Source organism: Carya illinoinensis, chromosome 4 (assembly GCF_018687715.1).
Source record: "Carya illinoinensis cultivar Pawnee chromosome 4, C.illinoinensisPawnee_v1, whole genome shotgun sequence".
Lineage (NCBI taxonomy): Eukaryota > Viridiplantae > Streptophyta > Magnoliopsida > Fagales > Juglandaceae > Carya > Carya illinoinensis.
This window is the reverse complement of record NC_056755.1, coordinates 34783982-34804149: the sequence shown is the minus strand read 5'-3', so window position 1 is coordinate 34804149 and position 20168 is coordinate 34783982. Positions and strand designations below refer to the sequence as shown.

At 36.7% G+C, this 20168-nt stretch overlaps 1 protein-coding gene across 1 annotated transcript; it reads right to left on the bottom strand.

Annotated features, from left to right (window-relative positions):
- Positions 1 to 11630: 11630 nt before the first annotated feature.
- On the bottom strand, positions 11631 to 18312 carry LOC122308067. Its single transcript, XM_043121222.1, has 8 exons — positions 17851 to 18312; positions 17114 to 17181; positions 16554 to 16701; positions 16391 to 16471; positions 14013 to 14099; positions 13029 to 13114; positions 12642 to 12762; positions 11631 to 12005 (listed from the first exon to the last, which is right to left on the bottom strand). The coding sequence occupies exons 1-8, from the start codon at positions 18226 to 18228 to the stop codon at positions 11928 to 11930; spliced, it is 1047 nt and encodes a 348-aa protein (XP_042977156.1). The 5' UTR covers positions 18229 to 18312; the 3' UTR covers positions 11631 to 11927.
- Positions 18313 to 20168: the final 1856 nt, after the last annotated feature.

The following is a 20168-nucleotide window of genomic DNA, read 5'->3' as shown; positions in this document are numbered from 1 at the left end:
CTTTGATTACTTTGTTTTTTGGTCAATTACTCTGATTTATAATTTTTTTTTTAAAGCAAGTTTCATTCCTAAAATAATATTACAAAGTTTTCATAATCCATAGTACTACTTAATTATACTTAATTATACATAAAACTAGGAAAAGAGAGGATTCTTACCACTACGAAATTCTAAAACACAATCAGGAATTCGAGACTGGAGAATGCTTCCATAAACATGATTGGAAGCTGCCTATTGTGCAATGTTATGTGTACATCGATTCTGGGATCGATGAATTTTCCTAGCACTCCATTTTTCAAAACCAAAGAGTAAGTGATGGATGTCCTTGGAGATCAACTGTATTTCCCAATCTGTTGGTGACTTTGAATTGCAAATGGCCTGAAAAACCTGTTGAGAGTGTCCTTCAATGATGATCTTTGTTTGTTTCTATTCACTGATTCTTGAACTGCCATTAATGCTATTGCAGCTTCACCCACATTTGGGTTTGTGGAATGTGTGAAGTCTGTTTGTATATATACTAGAATTCTTGCTTCAGATCTGCATATGCATGCTATTGTGCTACCATGAGTTCTTACTGTCACATCAAAAGAGAGAGAGTGGAATCTAGGTGGAGGTGCTTGCCAGTTTTTTTCTTTTTTATTGAACTTGATGTTCCAGGCTCTATTATGCTCCTTAAAAATCTGTGAAACTTTTGACATAAATTACTTTGGGGACGATAGATTTCATTATGGATAACTTGGTTTTTGAGAAACTAGATATTATCCACAGTGAGGACATCAAAAAGCTGGAAGGAGTGAGTATCCTCTTCTAGAATTTGTAAAACAGATGATGGGTTATGAATGTTTAAGATCCAGATTGAGAGAGGTTGAGATGCAAAGTTTTCAATGTTAATAGGCCATCTTGAGTTTCTCCAAAGGATTCTTGAGAAGGAGCATTTGAAGAAAAGATGAGATATGCTTTCCTCTTCTGTGTTACATAGTGGGTAGAGGCTCTGATCCTCTTCCATCTAGATGAATCTTTTTAAGAGGGATCTTGTGGGAAGTCTTTGGTGCACTACCTTCGAAAGGAATAATTTCAATCTGTCTTGTATTTTTAATTTCTAGATTTTTTTCCAAATGTTTGCAGAGTTTTGGGTATAAGTGGGAGCTTCGGTTCTGTTTAGAGCAGAGTAAGCCAACTTTACAGAAAAATTTCCTAATGAGTGTGATGGATCCATTTTATTTTGTCAGGGGTACGTGAGTAGTTATAGTTGCTGAGTGGAATTTTCAAGATGGCATTGACAAATTCATGAGTGAAAAGGGACTGTAGAAGGATGGTGTTCCATCTTCGAGGTTCCTCAAGAGTAAGCTCTGCCACTTTCATGTTAGGCTTAAGGTTGATAATGTTTTGATTTGGGAGAAGTTTAAGATTTTGGAGATCGGGTATCCAAGGATCATACCAGACCTTAGGAGAGGTGCCATTGTTAATTTTCATGCACCTACTGTTTTTGATAAACTCCATTTGCTTTAAGATACATGTCCAAAACCAGGAGGCATTTGGCTTATTGTTAACAACAAAGAAAGAGGAGTTTTTCATGTCTAAAACCAGGAGGCATTTGGCTTATTGTTAACAACAAAGAAAGAGGAGTTTTTCAGATATTTGTTTTTTACAAAATTTTAACAAAAACCATTAGAGTTGTTAACAAGAGACCAGACGAATTTTGAAATGAGGGCTTTGTTGAAGAAAGAGAGTTTTTTAAGACCTAGACCTCCTAGAGATTTAGGCATAAAGATTGATTTCCAAGATTTTGGGGTGAACTTATGCCTATTAATGTTTGCATGCCCCTACCAAAAATTTCGAAAGATGTTGTCCAGCTAGTTTGTGATTTTATTAGGCATCCAGATGGTGGACATTGTGTAAGAAGGAATGGTGCTAGCCATAGATCTAATGAGAGTGACTTTACTCGCCTGAGAGAGAAGCTTTGACTTCCAACCTTGCATTCTATTATGTATTTTTTTTCTTTTATTTCTTGAAATAAATTCGTTTTGTTAGCTCCTAGAAAGAGAGGAAGACCAAAATATCTAAGTTTGGGAGGAGCTATTTTAAAGTTCAATGGTTCTTTGATTTCTCTTATGGTATTGCTCTGAGTGTTCCTACTAAAGTGGATGGAAGATTTACCAAAGTTTATCTTTTGACCAGACCATGAAGTATATGTATCCAGGCAATAAGCAAAGGCTTCAGCATTTTGAGGAGAAGCTATTCCAAATAGGATAAGATCATTTGCAAAAAGGAGGTGGGAAAGAGTGGGTCCTTTTATGGAAAAATTGATACCCTCTATGGAGTTTTTCATTTCTTCCCTGAGCATGAGTCTAAAGATCACTTCGCTTCCTAAAATAAAAAGGAAGGGTGACAAAGGGTCACCTTGTCTAATGCTTCGAGAGGAGAGAATCAAACCATTTGGGGATCCATTAATGATAATGGAGTAAGAAACCGTGGATATGCATTCACTAATCCACTTTATCCGTTTTTGATTGAATCCCAAATGTTTGAAGATAGAGAGGAGGAAGGGTCATTCCATATAGTCAAAAGCCTCTTTCATATCAATTTTAATGGCCATAAGACCCTTTCTACCTTTTTTTTTTTATTTTTTTTATTTTTATTTTCAAGGAATGGAAGATTTCTTGAGCCAAAATTGTGTTCTCATGGATTAATCTCCCTAAGACAAAAGCTGTTTGGAATGGAGAGATACTGCTAGGGAGAATGATTTTAAGCCTATTTGCAAGGATTTTTGCTATTATTTTATAGTAAACATTGGAAAGACTAATAGGCCTGAAATGATGGGGAGCATTGAGGTTGGCAATCTTTGGGACTAGGGCAATGTTAGTGTGGTTCCACCCTTTAAGATGTTTGCTTTGAATAAAGAAATTTTTTATGGCTGCAATGATATCATTTTTAATGACATCCCAATAAAACTTGTAGAAGAGCCCGTGAATCCATCAGGGGCAGGAGCTTTTGTGGATGGCATTTGGCTAATTGTGTCAGAAATTTCTTCTTCAATTGGAATATGGCAAAGGAAATGATTGTCAGCATTGGTGATTTTGATGGGGAAGAGGCTTGCTAGTTCATCCAAAGTTTTAGGATTAGTAGAGGTGAAGATTTCTTTGAAGGTGAAGATTTCTTTGAAGTGATCTTGAAACTTTTGCTTGATATTATTATTAGAAGTCCATTGTCTTGGGCCAGTTTTTAAGCAATCAATTCTATTTTGTCTTCTCCTTATAGAAGTGGAAGTGTGGAAAAATTTTGTATTAAGGTCAGTAGTGGTAAGCCATGTAACTCTGGATTTTTGGTGCCAAAGAGATTCTGCTCTACGCTGGAGTTCTCCTAAGTTCAACTTTAAGTTTTCTTCCAACAACATGAGGTTAGGGGTAGGATTTTGCTTTTGAATTTCTGAGATTGAATGTTTCAATCTTTTAATGTCAGTTTGAATGTGACCAAAGCAATTTTTGTTCCATTGTTTTGAGGCAATCTTTGTGGCTTTTAATTTTTTTGAAAGAGTGAAAGTAGGCGTGCCAATGTAATGAGTGTGCCAGGCCATTTTAATAATATCCACACTTGATGGATCCCTAATCTAAAATTCTTGAAATTTGAATGATCTAGGAGTGGAAGGGTAAGATGTAGTATCTAAAATGATTGGAGAGTGGTTTGAGGCAAATCTTATAAGGTTATTGATGGAGGCATTTGGAAAAAGGTTGTTCCATTGGATGTTCATGATCCCTCTATCTAATCTTTCTCTAACATTCTGATGGCCATGCCTATTGTTAGACTAGGTGAATTTAGGACCTGAAAACCCCAAATCAATCAACCCAAATTTTTCTATGAAGAGATGAAGACCAGAAGGAATAGAGGAAGTGGCAACCGGTTTGCCCCCGACTTTTTTAGATTGGTTAAGAACAGAATTAAAATCACCTATGGCTAACATAAGGCTAGGATAAGCTTAGGTGATTGAACTGAGAGTGTCCCAGAAGTGTTCCTTTTTCACCAAAGGAGTAGGGCAATAAACCATATGAGCAACCAAGGATAGTGGCAAGGGTCAGAGTACACTAAAACAGAAATTATATTACTAGAGATATGTACAAGATCAACTTCACAACCAGTACGCCACAAAAACAAGAGACCTCCTCATTTCCCAGATGGGGGAATATGAACAAAAAGGGAGAAACCTAGTCTATTTACAATAGCTTCAGTATAAACATGCTTGACAAGGGTTTCTGAAAGGAAAATGGCATCTGGATTATGAGTCCTGATGCTGGCCTCAAGTTGCCTAATTGCATGAGGATGGCCCAATCCATGGCAATTCCATGACAAAAGTTTCATGGTGGAGACAGTGGTAGTTTTGACCCTACCACTTCGGTCATTGGACAAAGAGGGAAAAGAGGCATTTCTGAGTTATGAGGCTTGTTACCCGCATCTTCCTCAGCTGATTTCTTGTAGGGGTTAAATATGTTGCTTTTCACAAATCGCTTTGTTGAATGAAGGGTCTTCCCAGAAGACTTTAGATCCGGAACTTCTCTGCAAGAGTCTTGTGGTTCCGACATTTTTTATTCTTGTTGGCTCATCCAAGGGGTTTTGATTTCTGGAGCTTCTACTTCTTCGATTTGATCCATTTTGATGATTGATGTAAGTAAACATTTTTTTAAGGGGCTGAAAGGTGCTCTGATTCCATATGAGAATTCTTTCCTCTTCCTTGATGAGTTGGCTTCAAACATGGATGTTTTCGGTGGGGAATTGTGAGGAAGGAGATTGTATTGATTTATCAAGGTGGTTTGGGATCGGGTTGAAATAAATTCAGAGGGGCTGGGAAATGGTGGGTCTTGCTCGTGTTTGCTGGCTAACTGGGTATTAATGTTATTGGGTAAAGATGGGTTGAGTGACAAACAGGCCCTACCAAATGGACTGACAAGACGGGAAAGTTTAGGGCTCATTTCTTGGGCTGTCCTTGGTGTTTTCCAATCTAGAGGGTTCTATTTTGGGTCAGAAAGGTTGTGGAATTTGGACTATTAGTGTGTTAAAGATGGAGGGTTCAGATTTTGTTGGGATGTAGGTTTCTGATTTTTTTGTTTGGTCTTGGATTTTGACGGGAGGATTACTATGAAGAGTTTGAATGAAGGCATATGGCTACGGTACTTCTTCTATTTTCCCAAAAAGGTTACTTTCAAACAGGGCCACATGTTTAAAGATGGATGAATGTTTTACAGATAAGGGTGGACAAGTTTGACTGTTTGGCAAGATGTGTTGTTGGCTAGGAGTCAGCAAACTACTAAATGTAGGCTCTGCAGTTCGGCGCTCATTTAATATTTCTGAAGGATTTGTTTGGTAGCTTGAGAGCTTGCCACATGGTCACTGTGTTTTGCATGGAGTGTCTAGATTTTTGCATGGCGTGTTCTCATCTTGAAGATGAATAGGGATTTTGGAATCATAGAAGCTGCTGCTACTTTGCTTGCAGTAAAGAAGGTGTTGGTAGTCGTGACCTTCTAAAAGATCTGCATATAGATTTCTTTTCCTTTATCAGATATGGGTCTAGAGCAATATAATGATAGATATTTTGCTATTGCACCACTAATTACACTGAGTTTGCTCTATTGTTCTGGTTCTCGTATCCTGATGGGGGAAGTGAGGCAGGAGCTTCAAAGTTTTGGGGATCTAGCTTGACTAGCACACCCATGTTTTCTTCAGTCCTTGGATATCTTCGCACCTCTTGCCCTTCTACTCTTAAGCTTTGCTCGTAAGGAATCTCTGAGCCTTGTTCTGGGATAATGGGGCATGTATGAAGGATGTGACCTAGACACCCACATTGGTAACAAAATTCTGAGAGCCTTTCATATTTAAAGGAGATCTTTGCTGGGTTACTAAGTGGTCTTGGTAGAATAAAACCATCTTCAAGGGGTTTTGAAGTATTAATTTTGACCTTGATCCTTAGAAAAGGTTTAACATAGATAGTGGAGGATGTGATAGGATCTATATCCAGGAGGTTTCACAAGACTCTACCAATTTTTTCTGCATTTTTCCATGTCATCTTATTTAGAGGAAGGCCATGGATTTGCACACTAAATGCCGAGAATTGAAGGTCCACTTCACTAATGCTGGGACTTGGTGGCCATTCTTTGAGGATCATATGGTAGCCCTTGAAATTCCATGGTCTTTAAGAGTAAACTCTAATTTTGTCTTGCAGAGTTGGGAAGGTGAAAAGGAAGGTGTTAGATCCTAGATCTTCAATGATAAGACCTGACACAAAGCTCCATTCAGCCTTTATGGTTGTTTGGAAAGTGAACTTGTTGAGGGGTTTGGCTGAGATTAACTTTCTAATCAGGACATGGTTGGAGATTTTTTTAGCTTCTTCTTCATTAGATTCTAGTAGAATATCATCACAAGTTAACGCCTCAGTTTTTTAGATAAGTTGGTTTATGTCCGAAGGTTCTGGTTTCAAGATGGGCTAGAGGTGGAAGGTTTTTTGGGGTTGGAATAAGGGTTGCTCTGGAAACAATTAAGGGAGAAAGTAAAGCAAGGGAGTTGGGAAAGCATTATCGAAAGGGGAGGGGACTACAAAGAGGAGGAAGAAGACTCATTTGGAGAGAGAGCGGAGAGTAATCGAAGAAGTTTTCGAATTCCCTTTTCGTTGAAAACTTATTCATTTGATTTATACTTTATTTCTTGATTATGAATACTAATATTAAAACATTTTCTCCGTGAAGATTAACAGCTTTATATCAACTTTTTAAAGTGAAGCTCATTTGTTAAATCAAATTCTATTGCTCTATGTTAATATATATTTTATTTTAAAATATTCATAGGTATAATAAGGCTTTATATAGTTGATATTGTTCTATTCACTTATAAACATTCTTATTAATAATAGATGTCTAGTAGAAAATATGTATATGGATATGAAAAACTTAGAAAAAAAGAGAAGAATAGAAAAATTGATTGAATCTCAAATAAGAACTTTAAATAAATTTGTCACTAGCAGCAAACAAAATATAGTAGAAAATTTAGATGAAACACTTATAGATGATCAAGAAATACATAAAAAATGATCGGAAGATAACCAAACAAATCAAGAAATACAACAATGGGGATTGGAGGATAATGAAACAACACAAAAAAATTATGATATTGATCAAGATAATTTTGGTAGTGTTCCAACATGTACTATTCCAGTTCTTGTTGGAGAATTTGGGAAAAGCATAGAAAAAAATAAAAATACTGATGACATATATGATTCTATTCCTGCAAATATTTATGACCTTGCTGATCAATGAAAACGTGTTGATACAAAATTACGAGATTTGTTAGTAGAAAATAGTCCAATTAGGAATAACAATATAAATTTTCCAAGGATGAGAACTCTAGACATTTTTCTACTACATATTACATACAAAACTTATCAAATGAGAAGAAACATGATAGAAATGACTAGTGTATTCAAAAGACTTGAATAGAGTATTCTGTTTTTGTTATAAGTTGTTTAATTCAAAACCTAGTATAATTCAACTAACTAATGAAGGAACTGATTAACAAAGATGTATTAATATTTCAACAAGCTCAATAAAAAACATTTTCTAGAGTTTATTAAAGTAGATGATACTAGTGGAAAAATGTCTTCTCAATGAATTATTAGATGCCATTAAAAGTCTTGAACTTGATATTGATAATATTTAAGGACAAGATAATGATAATGAGTCAAATATGAAAGGAAATAACAATGGGTGCAAAGAAGACTACTTGATATAAATCCTAAAGCATTTTACACACAATGTGGTTGTCATAATCTTAATTTGGTTATATGTGATATGGCTAATTCCTATCCTATAGCTATATCATTTTTGGGAATAGTACAACATATTTATTCTTTTTCTTCTTCATCAATAAAACTATAGAAGGTTTTAAGATAATGTGTCAAGTTTAACCCTTAAACCACTCTCACAAATATGTTGGAAAAGTGGAATTGAAATTATCAAAGTAATAAAGTTTCATACTCCACAAATAAGACAAGTTTTATTGCAATTAGCAAAATAACTTAAGATCTTAAAACAAAAAGTGAAGATATTTGTTTAGTGGCATATGAAATTGAGAATTCTGAATCCGTATTAGGCATGACCATATGGTATGATTTATTATTTGTGGTCAATATTGTAAGTAATAGTCTTTAATCCAAAGACATGCATTTATATGTTGCTATTGATCAGTTAAAAGGTCTTATTTCACTTGTTCAAGATTATAAAGAATGTATTTAAATTTGCAATGATTGCATCGAGAGAAATTAAAATTAGTATGGAAACAAAACATGTATTTAGGGAAAATCTAATAATTCATAGAAAAAAATAATTTGTTGAAAATGTCAACAAAGAGACAGCACAATCAGCTGAGGAATCTTTTAGGTTGCATTTGGATGATGAGTTGATCTTAACTGATCCGAGTTGACATGTGAAAATAGTGTTTTGTAGGTCTCATTGAGATGTATTTAAATGTAAATAAGTTGAGATATGTGTTTAAATGTGTGAAGTTGGTTGATATTGTTTTAACTTTTTATGAGAAGTTGAGATGATTAGTTTGAAATGGGTCGAGGTAATCTTGACATTCAAACATTGCCTTAGATTTAATTATTTCTATTTATAGTATATCAAACAATTTTTTCAATTCAAAGCTGGTTTGAACAATTTCAAATATACGAAAATATTTTTTATCTTCAATTTAATTTCAAGAAATTGAAATCACTTGATAATGGTAGTTTGCAAAAAAAGATGTCTTAGTCTGGAAAACTTGATGAAATATGATATTGCTCGTTTAGATTTATTTTCAGAACTAATAGTTTTAAAAGAAATTTTACCAATAGAAGAAAGCACTCTGATTGATATATTAAATTGTATAAAAAGATTTGATTCTTTTCCAAATGCATGTATTCGCTTATAGAATCTTATTAAAAGTACTTATTATAGTTACTTTTGCAAAAATAAAATTTTCAAAATTAAAATTGGTAAAATCTTACCTAAGATTAACAATGTTGTAGGAAAGATTAAATGGATAAGTCATATTATCAATTGAAAATGAGATATTAGAAAAAAATTGAAAATGTAATAAGCAATAATGTTTTTAAACAAAATTATATTTTGTTATATAAATATATATATATTTTAAATATAAGCTAATTAATTTGACACAAGAAAAAGGTTCCATTTTAAGTTATCGCCTTAGGCCTCAAAATCAATTGAGCCGACCCTGTGCATGGGGCAGCATAGGGCACAACACTAGCCATTCAACATGGATCAAGAGGTCCAAAATATACTTACATTGCATAGGTGTAGACCTTTGATGGTGTGGGTGGCCTAGATGCCAAGGAAGTAGTCGAGTGTTTCAAGATTTTTGACTGAAGAAATTTGTTGCAATTGATAAATAAATGACTCAGAGAGGTTGTATTGTTTCCTATTATCAAGATATCAACATAGAAAAGAACATATAAACATAAGAAGGGAATGTGAAATTCTCATTTATTCTCCTTGCCTAATTTGAATTTCGTTAAAGAAAGAATTCACCATTTTTTTCGATGCAATCGTACAGCGTAATCTTTTAAAAGGCATTTTGAGTGAGTTATTTCAGTTCATCATGATAAGTGGCAAGGAAAGAGTCCACAAGGGAAGCCATGAAGCCAAGGTCCAAGACAACATCCAAGAGTCGTTGAAAAAAGGCACGTGCCTGCTTGAGACCATAAATGGCCTTGTGTAATTTGAAAACATGGGTGGGAGGGATGTTCTAAGTTTATGAAACCTTGTGGCTACTCCATGAAAAAAGTTTCAGACAAGGTGCCATTCAAGAAAGCATTAGAGATGTCTAATTATCGAATAGGCCAGTGAAAGAAGGTGGCAATTATGGTGGATGGCTTGCCTACTTGATTTTTCTGTTCAAATTCTTTAGCTACTAGTCGGGCCTTTTAATGATTAGCAAAACTATTAGTGTTCTTTGATCTTGAAGACCCAACTGGTGTGAATGATATTGCATGGAGAGGGTGGTCGAGGATACAAGGACTAGGTTCCATTTTGACGAAGGGCATCAAGCAACTATTGCATAGCATACTACTTGCTAGGGTTAGTCTTTGCTTGAGAGTAAGAGGAAGGTGTAAGAGTTCACAAGATGCAGGAGAAGTCAATGATTGGATGTTGAGTAGAGTATAATGAAGTGTAGTCAAGAAATTGTTTATGGCAGAGAGAACCGGTACGAGAGTGAGTGGTCATTGGGTGTTGAGGTAAGAGAGGGGAGGGATAAGTGAAGGAAATGGAGAAGACATTGGTTGGAGGGGTGGTGGAGACCATAGGATAGGAGTAGGGGACACAATTAGAGTTGGAGAGGGAGGGGTTCTAGTAGTGATGGTGAGCAAGGGTGAAGATGGGAGGGGAGAGCTAGGTGTTGTAGAGGCAGATTGCTCAAGTACTAGAGAAAGGGAAAGAGCGGAATTAGTAGACACTGAGGAACAAATAGAAATGAGGGAATATTTAGCTATGAAGAAGTTGGAACCATGCCAGAAGAAGGCAATGGAGAATTGTCTATCCCAAGGAAATGTTCCTCATAAAAAATCACATGCGGAGAGATATACACAAGTGAAGAGAAGGATCAAGGCGGCGGTATCCTTTATGACAATAACTGTATCCAAGAAATATGCTAGGCTTGGATTGAAAGTAAAGCTTGTGACGGAAATAAGACCTAATAAGTAAATAAGAGTGACACCGAAAGATAAGCTGTGAGTAATTTGGATCAGAATTACAAAACTTGGAAAAGGGAATGAGATTGATAAGGATAGGTGTAGGCAATCAGTTGATAAGATAGGATACAATGACAAATGCACCAACCCAAAAGGTGGAAGGTAGCCGTGATTGAGCAAGCAAGGTTAGACCAACTGAAAGGACATGGCACAACTTTCTTTCAACCGTACCATACTATTCAGATGTGCGTGAACATAACTTTTTATGAAGAATGCCATGTTGAGCAAGAAATGCCCAGCAATGTAACTGCAGATGAAAAGCTTTTATCCTTGAAAAGACGCTGACGAAGTTGAACTTGTTATAGACCATTCTCAGTGTTTTCCGCCAGTAGGATGGTTCCTGTCTGAATGTCCTTCACAAGAAAGTGGTCGGTAGTGAGAACAAAGAAGCAATTATTATCTTGAAAATCGAGAATATTGGTTAATTTAAACTTAAACTCAGAAGAGGAAAGAATAGAGGAACCGATATTATAGATTTAGAGGCCTTCTCCATTATCAACACTTACAGAATCAGCACCAGGGAAGGGATCCAATAAGTTAAGGGATCGATGTCAGAACAAATGTAATCAAAACAATACAAAGAAAATATAACACAAGGAAAGTCAAGTCAGCATATGTGATCTGGAGGAGCTGTATTTGAATCGTTAGAATGTGCCTGTGATGACGCATGAGATTACTGAGATGATGGATTTAGTTGATCTGCTTCTTGTGTGCTTACCCTAACAGATTATAATAAAGAAATAAACTAAAAAATTAATTTGCCACAATAGAAAACTAAGGAGTTGGAACATACGTGTACCCACAGGCAGGTGGGTGTTATGCATCTTTGAAAATCCAAGTTCACTTGTTCAAAGGAAGGACTGTACTGAGTATCGAGCTTTTTGTAATCAAGCCATCGATATCAAACGCCTTTCTGGATTATAAAACCCCTCAAATACTGAATTTCCGGATTGTAACAACGAATATCACTCGGCAGCATTACAGAACGAGGAACTAACACCATTGAAACTATATGCATAGCGGGAGAGAGGTGCATAGTACGGTGAATACAAATATTATATTGTGTATCATTAATCTCAGAATTAGGTCACTAATTGGAAAGAAAAAAGAACCATAACTCGTCAAATCTTGTTCGCTTCACTTAAGCTGTAGTTAACTTTTTCGAGTATATGATGTACATAGGATCCGAGCGCCCCGGGTTGGGAGAGATATCGACGGCCTACAAACAAATAAATTCAATATAGTTAGCAACCCTCCACTGGTGGTTTACACGAGCACGTTCATGTGTGTATGTACACACGCATAAAGGTGTTATGATTTATAAGGCCCATGACAGGACCGATTTTAAGTATTGCAGGGTGCTGGCATTATGTGCATAGAGAATTCATAAATGTCAGCTGAATCTAAACGAAATATTTATTATGTTAAACGCACAGACTTGAAGTTTCTAACAAATGTCATTAAAATGGAATTCCAAGAAACCTATGGCATGTGTATTACATGGATGTAAAGCCCAAAGACATCTACTGCTGTGTGGTTTCTCACCGAGATTGCATTACACCACTTCTAGTTAAGGTTCAGAGGCAAGGCAAAGTTAAACATGGAGGAAGAAGTTAGGAAGAAGACTAATCTGAACCATGGTTATCGCCAAACAACTAGAAGTCCTCAGGATTAACTGATATAGAGGTAAGAACTACAATTTAGGAAAAAATATAATCCGAACCATGGTTACTGCCATGCAATAGAAGTCCTCAACAAGTTAGCAATATAATGCAAATACCCAAGAAAATTCTTTTGGCTATTCTCCACTTGCTACTTGCCTTAGAGGGGGAAAATAACCTATGATCTTAATTACCTGAGGGGGTTCAAATCCTCCAGCGTAATGAAAATATGACGCGACAATCAAAGCATGATCAGTGTCACCAGTTGATGTCCATATAGAAATGGCTTTTGTGAAAAAGCATCGGTTGGAAAAGCTGATTTGTAACCAATATCACAAAGTTAGAAATGGTTAAGTAGAATGCATCGTGCAAGATAAGAATGATGGACTTTGAACAGTGAGAAAATTGTAAAGAAAGAGCTTTGTTTATTCTGGCAAAATAAAATGAAGAAAATGTTTCTGTTCTTGCTGATATACATACCATACATCATCAAGATCATAAATTATGCCCTGTTATATGGTTAAAAGTCCTATGAACTTCTTGAAACAGTTGTTCTATTATATTTTGTCAAAACTAATCACCTTATTATAGCCAGTCCACCTGGCTTAAGGGTCCGGCACATTTCCTTGAAAACATCTAAAGGCTTTGTTAGATAATCAACACTGACCTGCAGATGCAACGATTCAGAAGCCAAAATATGTTAAAACAGAACTTATTTAACATCTAAATTACCGAGGTGTTAGTTGAATATATTAAAATTCAATGACAGAAATCTAGCACAGATGCACAGATTGAACAGGGAACAAATTTGAAAGTTGAACTATCAAAGTACAATATACCCATTTCTAGGTTGATGGAAACAAAAACATGAAATTCCAGTACCTCAATAACCCCGCCCTCCCCCCCTTTTTTTTGGGAACTTCTGTCAACTATATGCTTCAAAATAATAAAGAACTTAAGTGGTCATTCAGATGAAGGAAATCACAAATCTTCTTCTAACATCAGCTGGAGACTGCTTTCAGAATTCTGCAAATGGTATTGTGAATCTACTTCCTTTATAAGTTAATCGAAGGAGTTCACAGTTAAAAGGTTGTCTTCAGGTCAATAACAGAGCTTTTGGACAGCTGATTGACAATTTTGTTTTTTTTTTTTGTGTGTTAGCCCCGGGGGGGCGGGGGGGGGGGGGGGGGGGGGGGGGAGAGAGATTTTGTCAATACACTTACATGAAGGAATTACAGCGAGCCAATTTTTTAGTTTAAAAAAATGTGCACCTAAAGATGTCTATTTTTGAATCTACGGGAAGCAAAAATCATCACAAAATGAAATCAATGTCGTCTATAATTCTGGTAGAAGTACGGTAAGCATTTTTAATGTAAAAAATTCCAAACATACTAGATCTAGTGAGGCAAAACACCTTTAAGACCCGAACCATTGGAATCCTAAGTATTGATGAGAAGTCATACTTTACAGAAAAAAGAAATGTTTAACGTGCAGTGCTTGTGCTTGTACAGCAGATGATCATAATTTGATAAATAATTTGTGAGATGGGAAAATGTCGCACATACCACATTAGTAATGATGTCAAAGGAATTATCTTCAAAAGGGATTTTAGGGTTCAGATTTAAGTCTTGCACAGCATACTCCGTCAGAACCTGCAGAGTCCATAGTTAGAATTACAATGGCTCTATATCTTAGTGCAACACAAGATCATAACTACCAGTTCCACATAAGCATAGATGGAATGCAAACGAATCAGAATCTAATCTGTAACACCCATCACTACGACTCCATAAATAACCCCAAGCAGTAGCATATTGATCCTGGGGCAAACCATATAAACTGGACGTCCTGAGTTAGAAATTCCGTATTCACTCTTGGGGACATTGGACTGGGGAATTTCTCCTTAATTTACCTGATGCCTACTTGCAGAAAACTTACAGCCAAGGGCCTGTGCACCCCTGAGATAGTCAGGACTTGACTTTGTCATGGACATCCAGTGCCCAAAAATAAAAATAAAAAATGACTCCATTACTGCATGCCATTAATTGATTTTCTATAGACAATAACTATCACACAGGTGCCTATATAGAGTGCTAGGTGTAATGGTCCAAGGTTTCCCTCTGCCACATCTGAACTTATACTTCAAAAGGACTAGTTAAGTTTACACAAGAAGCCTTTTGAAACTAATATAATACATCATATTGTAAAACTTTTTTTTTTATTGTAAAGTAGATCTAACATACCGTATCAAGTCACATCAATTTGAAAATTTCATTTTTGTAATTATCTCCATGTATTGAATATCCTCCCATTATAAAGTCTAGTTTCACCTATTAGGAAACTACTTGCAGTAGGTGCTCTAGGGCCACATGATGCCACTAAGTTGGCTACGATACCATCATAACAACTGCCAAACTACATCTAAGCTTATACTCCACAAGGAAAAGTTGAAGTTACAGTTGAAGTCCCTTGAATTACAATAAAGCCAATCGGTGTGGGACTTGGTACTCAATGCACTTATATGATACTCATTCACCTCTACCATACTTCCCCTACTCCCTTGTGAACAACTCTATTGAATTCTGATTCAATTGTAATGAATCTCACCAACATTTGAGGAATAGGACCCCTAATCGAGGGTAAATATGTCTATCCAACAGCAATAGTCAAATTCTGTCTTCAGGGGCACCGAGTTCAAATTTTCAAATGTTTACTTATTTGTAAGTCATCAAGAAACTTCTACACTGTGACGCCCCCAAATCCCCATGCACAGACACGGGAAAATCGAGACGTCCGGATGATGACATCAAGGGTCATCACCCTATCGACGTGTGCCAAGTGTGTGAAAAAGCGACGAATGTGCACGAGAAATACACAGCGAAAAAGCAAGTCAATAACTAAGTACCAGAATTTTTCTTGTTTAATACAAACCTATTCAAAACATACATAGATAAATATTACAAGACACGAATATAATTTAATATCAAATACAAAATATAATATCAGCATCCCGGCGGAGCCGCATCCTTGGGCTCAGCCTCCTCCTCCTCATCCTCGATCTCTGCACCAAAATCTACGGTACCAAAAATGGTGCCGCAGGTAAGTAAACTCCAGACACCACTAGATAAAAACATATAAAACTCGAACAACATGGATGCAAGAAAAGCCAATGCACATGTCCCGCAAAACCACATTTTTACCACGCACGCCAAAAAAACCCCATTTGGCCCATAAAAATATATCCTTAAAACCAAGCCTCGCCATTATCCCAGATAATGGCCCAAACCACCATTTTCCCAGAAAATGGATCAAAAGCCTCAAAACCAAATCTCGTCATTTTCCCAGAAAATGGCCCGCATCCGAAAACCATAAAAACGATCCAATTATGCATGCACCATGATCTCCCCTAGGGATCATCCGCACACTCTGGCTCTGTGCCACACCGCAGGTAATGACTACGCATGTGATACCTAAACGAGCGATGCCCAGACTCGCGCCCAGCGCGTACCTGGCCAGGCCATCCTCTAGCCCTCGCCAGCGAAGGGCCATGGAGTCGGTGAGTAGAGCGATGCCCAGACTCGCGCCCAGCGCGTACCTGGCCAGGCCATCCTCTAGCCCCACTCCCGTCGTCGCCCAGCGACAACGCAGGGGACGTCACTCAATATTATCCACTCCCGAGTGACCAGAGGAGCTCCATCGAGATAATAACCCATCCCGGCTTGGGCTCGTGAGACACACGCACCCGAAAATCCATTCACGCCAGCAAAACAAGATTTCTCAAATAAAATAAAAACTAAATTTAAAACGCAATAATTTAAAATAAATAAAGCAATATATTAATTAAATTAAAAACAACCCTTCAGTGAAAAAAGCACGTGAAAGCGGGTCATCACATACACCAATTTTCAGTAGAAGGATATAACAAACTAAAGCATGATCTCACCGGATTTCGCTTCAGCTCTTCTTCATTCATACCTAATCCAACAATCCGATCTTGCTTGTATCCTGCTGGAAAATGGCTGACCTAAATATAAGGTTGATAATGAGTTATAGAACACAAGTATGCAACATAGAAAGAAGGTGATTAAAATTAAGAAATTCCATACCCAACTGCTACACATATCCAAGATGCTTACTCCTGGAGTGTTACTAGGAGGAAAAACCTTTGAGTAATACTTTGTCAGGGCATCAATGGCAGGATCATCAATGTGAGTCACAAAGCGTGGGCTTTCATAGAACACTGTATCTGGTGACCTGCAACAATTAATTAAGGATGTTCTATATATACAAACTTAGCTTGAGCAACATGGTTGGGAAAATTTGATTAGGTTGCAGTTGCTTTAGAAACAGAAAACAAACAGTCCCAATAATTCTAACGTCTTATCAAATGACTTGTTCAACAAAAGAAATAAAATAAAATGTAGAATACTATTCACTGCACTGGGACTACATCTTGGAGTGAAAAATATCCCCAGTTTGTTCTCCCAATGTATAGTGAGTGACTATAACTCATGAAAATATAAGTTTTCATAGATGGTCAAGTAAATGAAGTCACTTCAGGTATTGAAAAACACCACCAAAAAGCATAAAGAAAATCAGAACCGCAAGAAATAAACAGGGACAAGAACAGAAATTATTGAAAGAAAAAAAAAAATAGAGCCTTTACTCATCAAAGCGCTGGAAATCCTCCTCCTTGAAGGGGAATTGCTCTGGCCATTCCGCATTCTTCAATATCTTTGAGAGGGAAATAAAATAAATAAATAAATATTGGGAAACGTGAATAAGAATGAAAAGTATCCAAGATTCAACCAACAAGTGAAGCACTCTAGAATTTTAGTGCAGTATGGTTTGGAATTGCGATTCTCATATTAGGATCTAAGCAGCTGCAGAACCTTTATAAATTCGGTTGTTAAAACAAATATCGGTATCTCTTCAGCCGAATGATTTTAGGAAAAAAAATTGATTTTCCAATTTATGATCATGGCTGCAATTTTCTGGATGTGTTTATCCCATTTATTCAGAATGAATCCATCAGAGTAATTCTAAATAGGAAAATAAAATAAAATAACAAAGAAATATGCAATTACCCAAATTCATCCATACCTCCCCACCCACTGAATCACGGAGTTTCTTTATCTGGATATCCATCCATTCTTAAAATAACGATATATACCAGCCCAGACGCTAAACAAACACAATTAATTAATCCCATTCCCAAGAACCCTAACGGAAAACGTGGAAAAATCTTAGTATACAAATGAATTTCATCAATATAGCACCAACCAATCTTCAAAAATTAAACATGGCAGAAAACCCAGAAACTGAATAAAATTTTTAAAAGAAAACAGGATAACTGTACGAGTATGACTTCAACTAATAAAATGATTGGAACTAGAAGACTACCTCCTCAACATCAGACTTTTGCCTAGCAGACGCAATGAAAGAATTCCTTCCAAATGTATCAGCCATGCTCATGAACTGCGCCAAAACCGACACCCCCAGGCCCAATACCAAGCGGCGAGGAGCTCGACCCCAAGTTTTCCACTTCTTCAGTGCTTCTGATGGACTGGGAACGGAACCAACAGCACAAGTGCGTGAATAAGAGGATGAACAACGATATACCCCAGCTAAAACTGGCATACTCCGATGTACTCTGAGTCCAGGACAATGATTGGCCATCGTGGACCTCCAACGGGACACGTTACAGCCTCTGCGAACTGGGGGTAATATTGGGACATGAACAGAGTTGGATAAGCAGGCACTGCACGATGAGTACAACATTTGGACATGGCTTCGCAACTTTTATCACATTCTGGTGATTCACATTCAAGTTACGTGGCTATGCTCAATCTCAACTGTCTTAGGTGGTCTCCGTGTTTAGAGAATCTACATTATTTCTATTTCAACGTTGCTCAAAGGGAAGTGGAAGTGTTAAAGCTTCACAAAAATAAAATAATTTTGTGTTTTATAAAAATTAAATTGACGTAGTATTGTTAATTCAAAAAATTTAATTTTATATAATTTATTTTTGAACCAAATATTCATTAGTATGGCCTTGTTTGGTTATGCAGTTTAGATGAGATGAGATGAGATGTTTTGTTAAAAGTTAATTAAATTATTATTATAATATATTTTTTTAATATTATTTTTATTTTTAGATTTGAAAAAATCAAAATTGTTTATTACATTTTATGTAAAAGTTTAAAAAATTATAATAATTATATAATATGAGATGAAATAATTTAGTTTTGTGTAACTAAATTAGCAGTAAATATTAGTTTGAGGCAAATAATACTTAATGGCTAAAATACACTCGTATAGTCTTATATCTCAACAGCTTTAGCATCCGTTGGTGTGAATATTAATTAAGAATAGTTTAAATCAATGATCCCATGCTACGAATATTAATGCCAATGTAACAACATGCTCCTTTCTCTCTATAATGGTAATGAGTCTTGTTTTATGTGTTGAGTTTTGATGGTGTGTTTTTAAAGATATTAAGTGATTTCTAAGGCTATCTCAGTGATTTAAATGGGATGTTTCCAGTGTTATAAGACTAAGTTTGATTTTTAAATGAGACAATTATAATATTTTTTAAGAGCTTCAAAAAAATTATAATTGTAGAAAATCATTTAATTAAATGATTTTAGTTATTTAAAAATATTTTGAAATTTAAATTATGTTGAAAACTCTAAATTAATTAAATGGTTTCATTTTCTTAAAAGTAAATAGTAAAACTTCATCATTTAATTAAAGATGAAAGATTATATTTTATAAGCTAAAGTTTAGTTAAATAATATTCTATCTTGATTCCATTCAGTGTTTTTAATTAAATCAATGTTCACGCATTTTCAAATCAATATTTAAAGCCCACCGTTATATCGTTTTGAAAACCACAAGATGAAGGGTCTAGATTAAATACTCAAGCCCTAGCCTTTTTCCCTCACTTTTCTCTTTCCCTCTCCTCCCACTCCCTCAGTTCATGCATACGCCACCCCCTTCACCCTAGCTGATTCTCTTCTCCTCCAGCCCAGCTCCATCGCTGACCACCATCGTGTTTCCGTTCATCTGCTCCACCCTACCACCAGTCTCCTCCTCCCACAGCCTCTCCCTCCCCCACAGTTCTCCCTCTCCATCGCATGAAACCCACTTGGGTTTCTCCACCCAATGCTACCGTGCCGCAGCCCCACACCACCGCACCACCACCACCTCACCAACCACCCATAGCTCTGATCCACCCCTCATGTAGCCTCCATCTCTCTCACATGGGTTGTACCTCACGGCTTGGATCTACCGCCGTAGGCCACTGTGTGGCCTCCACCTCGCCACTACAGCTCCACCGCACCTCCCTCAAGCTCCTTTATGCCTAACCAAGCTCCCTTAGCTCTCCCTCTCCATTTCTCAGTTAGGCAATGTATGGCCTCCACCACCACTGACACCACCATGCCTTCACTGTGTGTCACCTCTGCACCACTACGAGGCCACCACCCCAAGAACAGGACCCAACCTTCCTATGCTTAGATTTGCACCTGTAGCCACCTTCAATAGCCCAAACAGCCACTATATGCGGCCTAGTTGCCATGTACGAACCTTTCGATGCCATTGATCATGATGGGTAGTGAGCAACACACAGGTTAATCTCGATGATGGTATAACCCTCTATCCCTCGTTATTATTATGGAGTTCGTTATGTAGTGAAGTGTTGGGCATAACTATGTAGT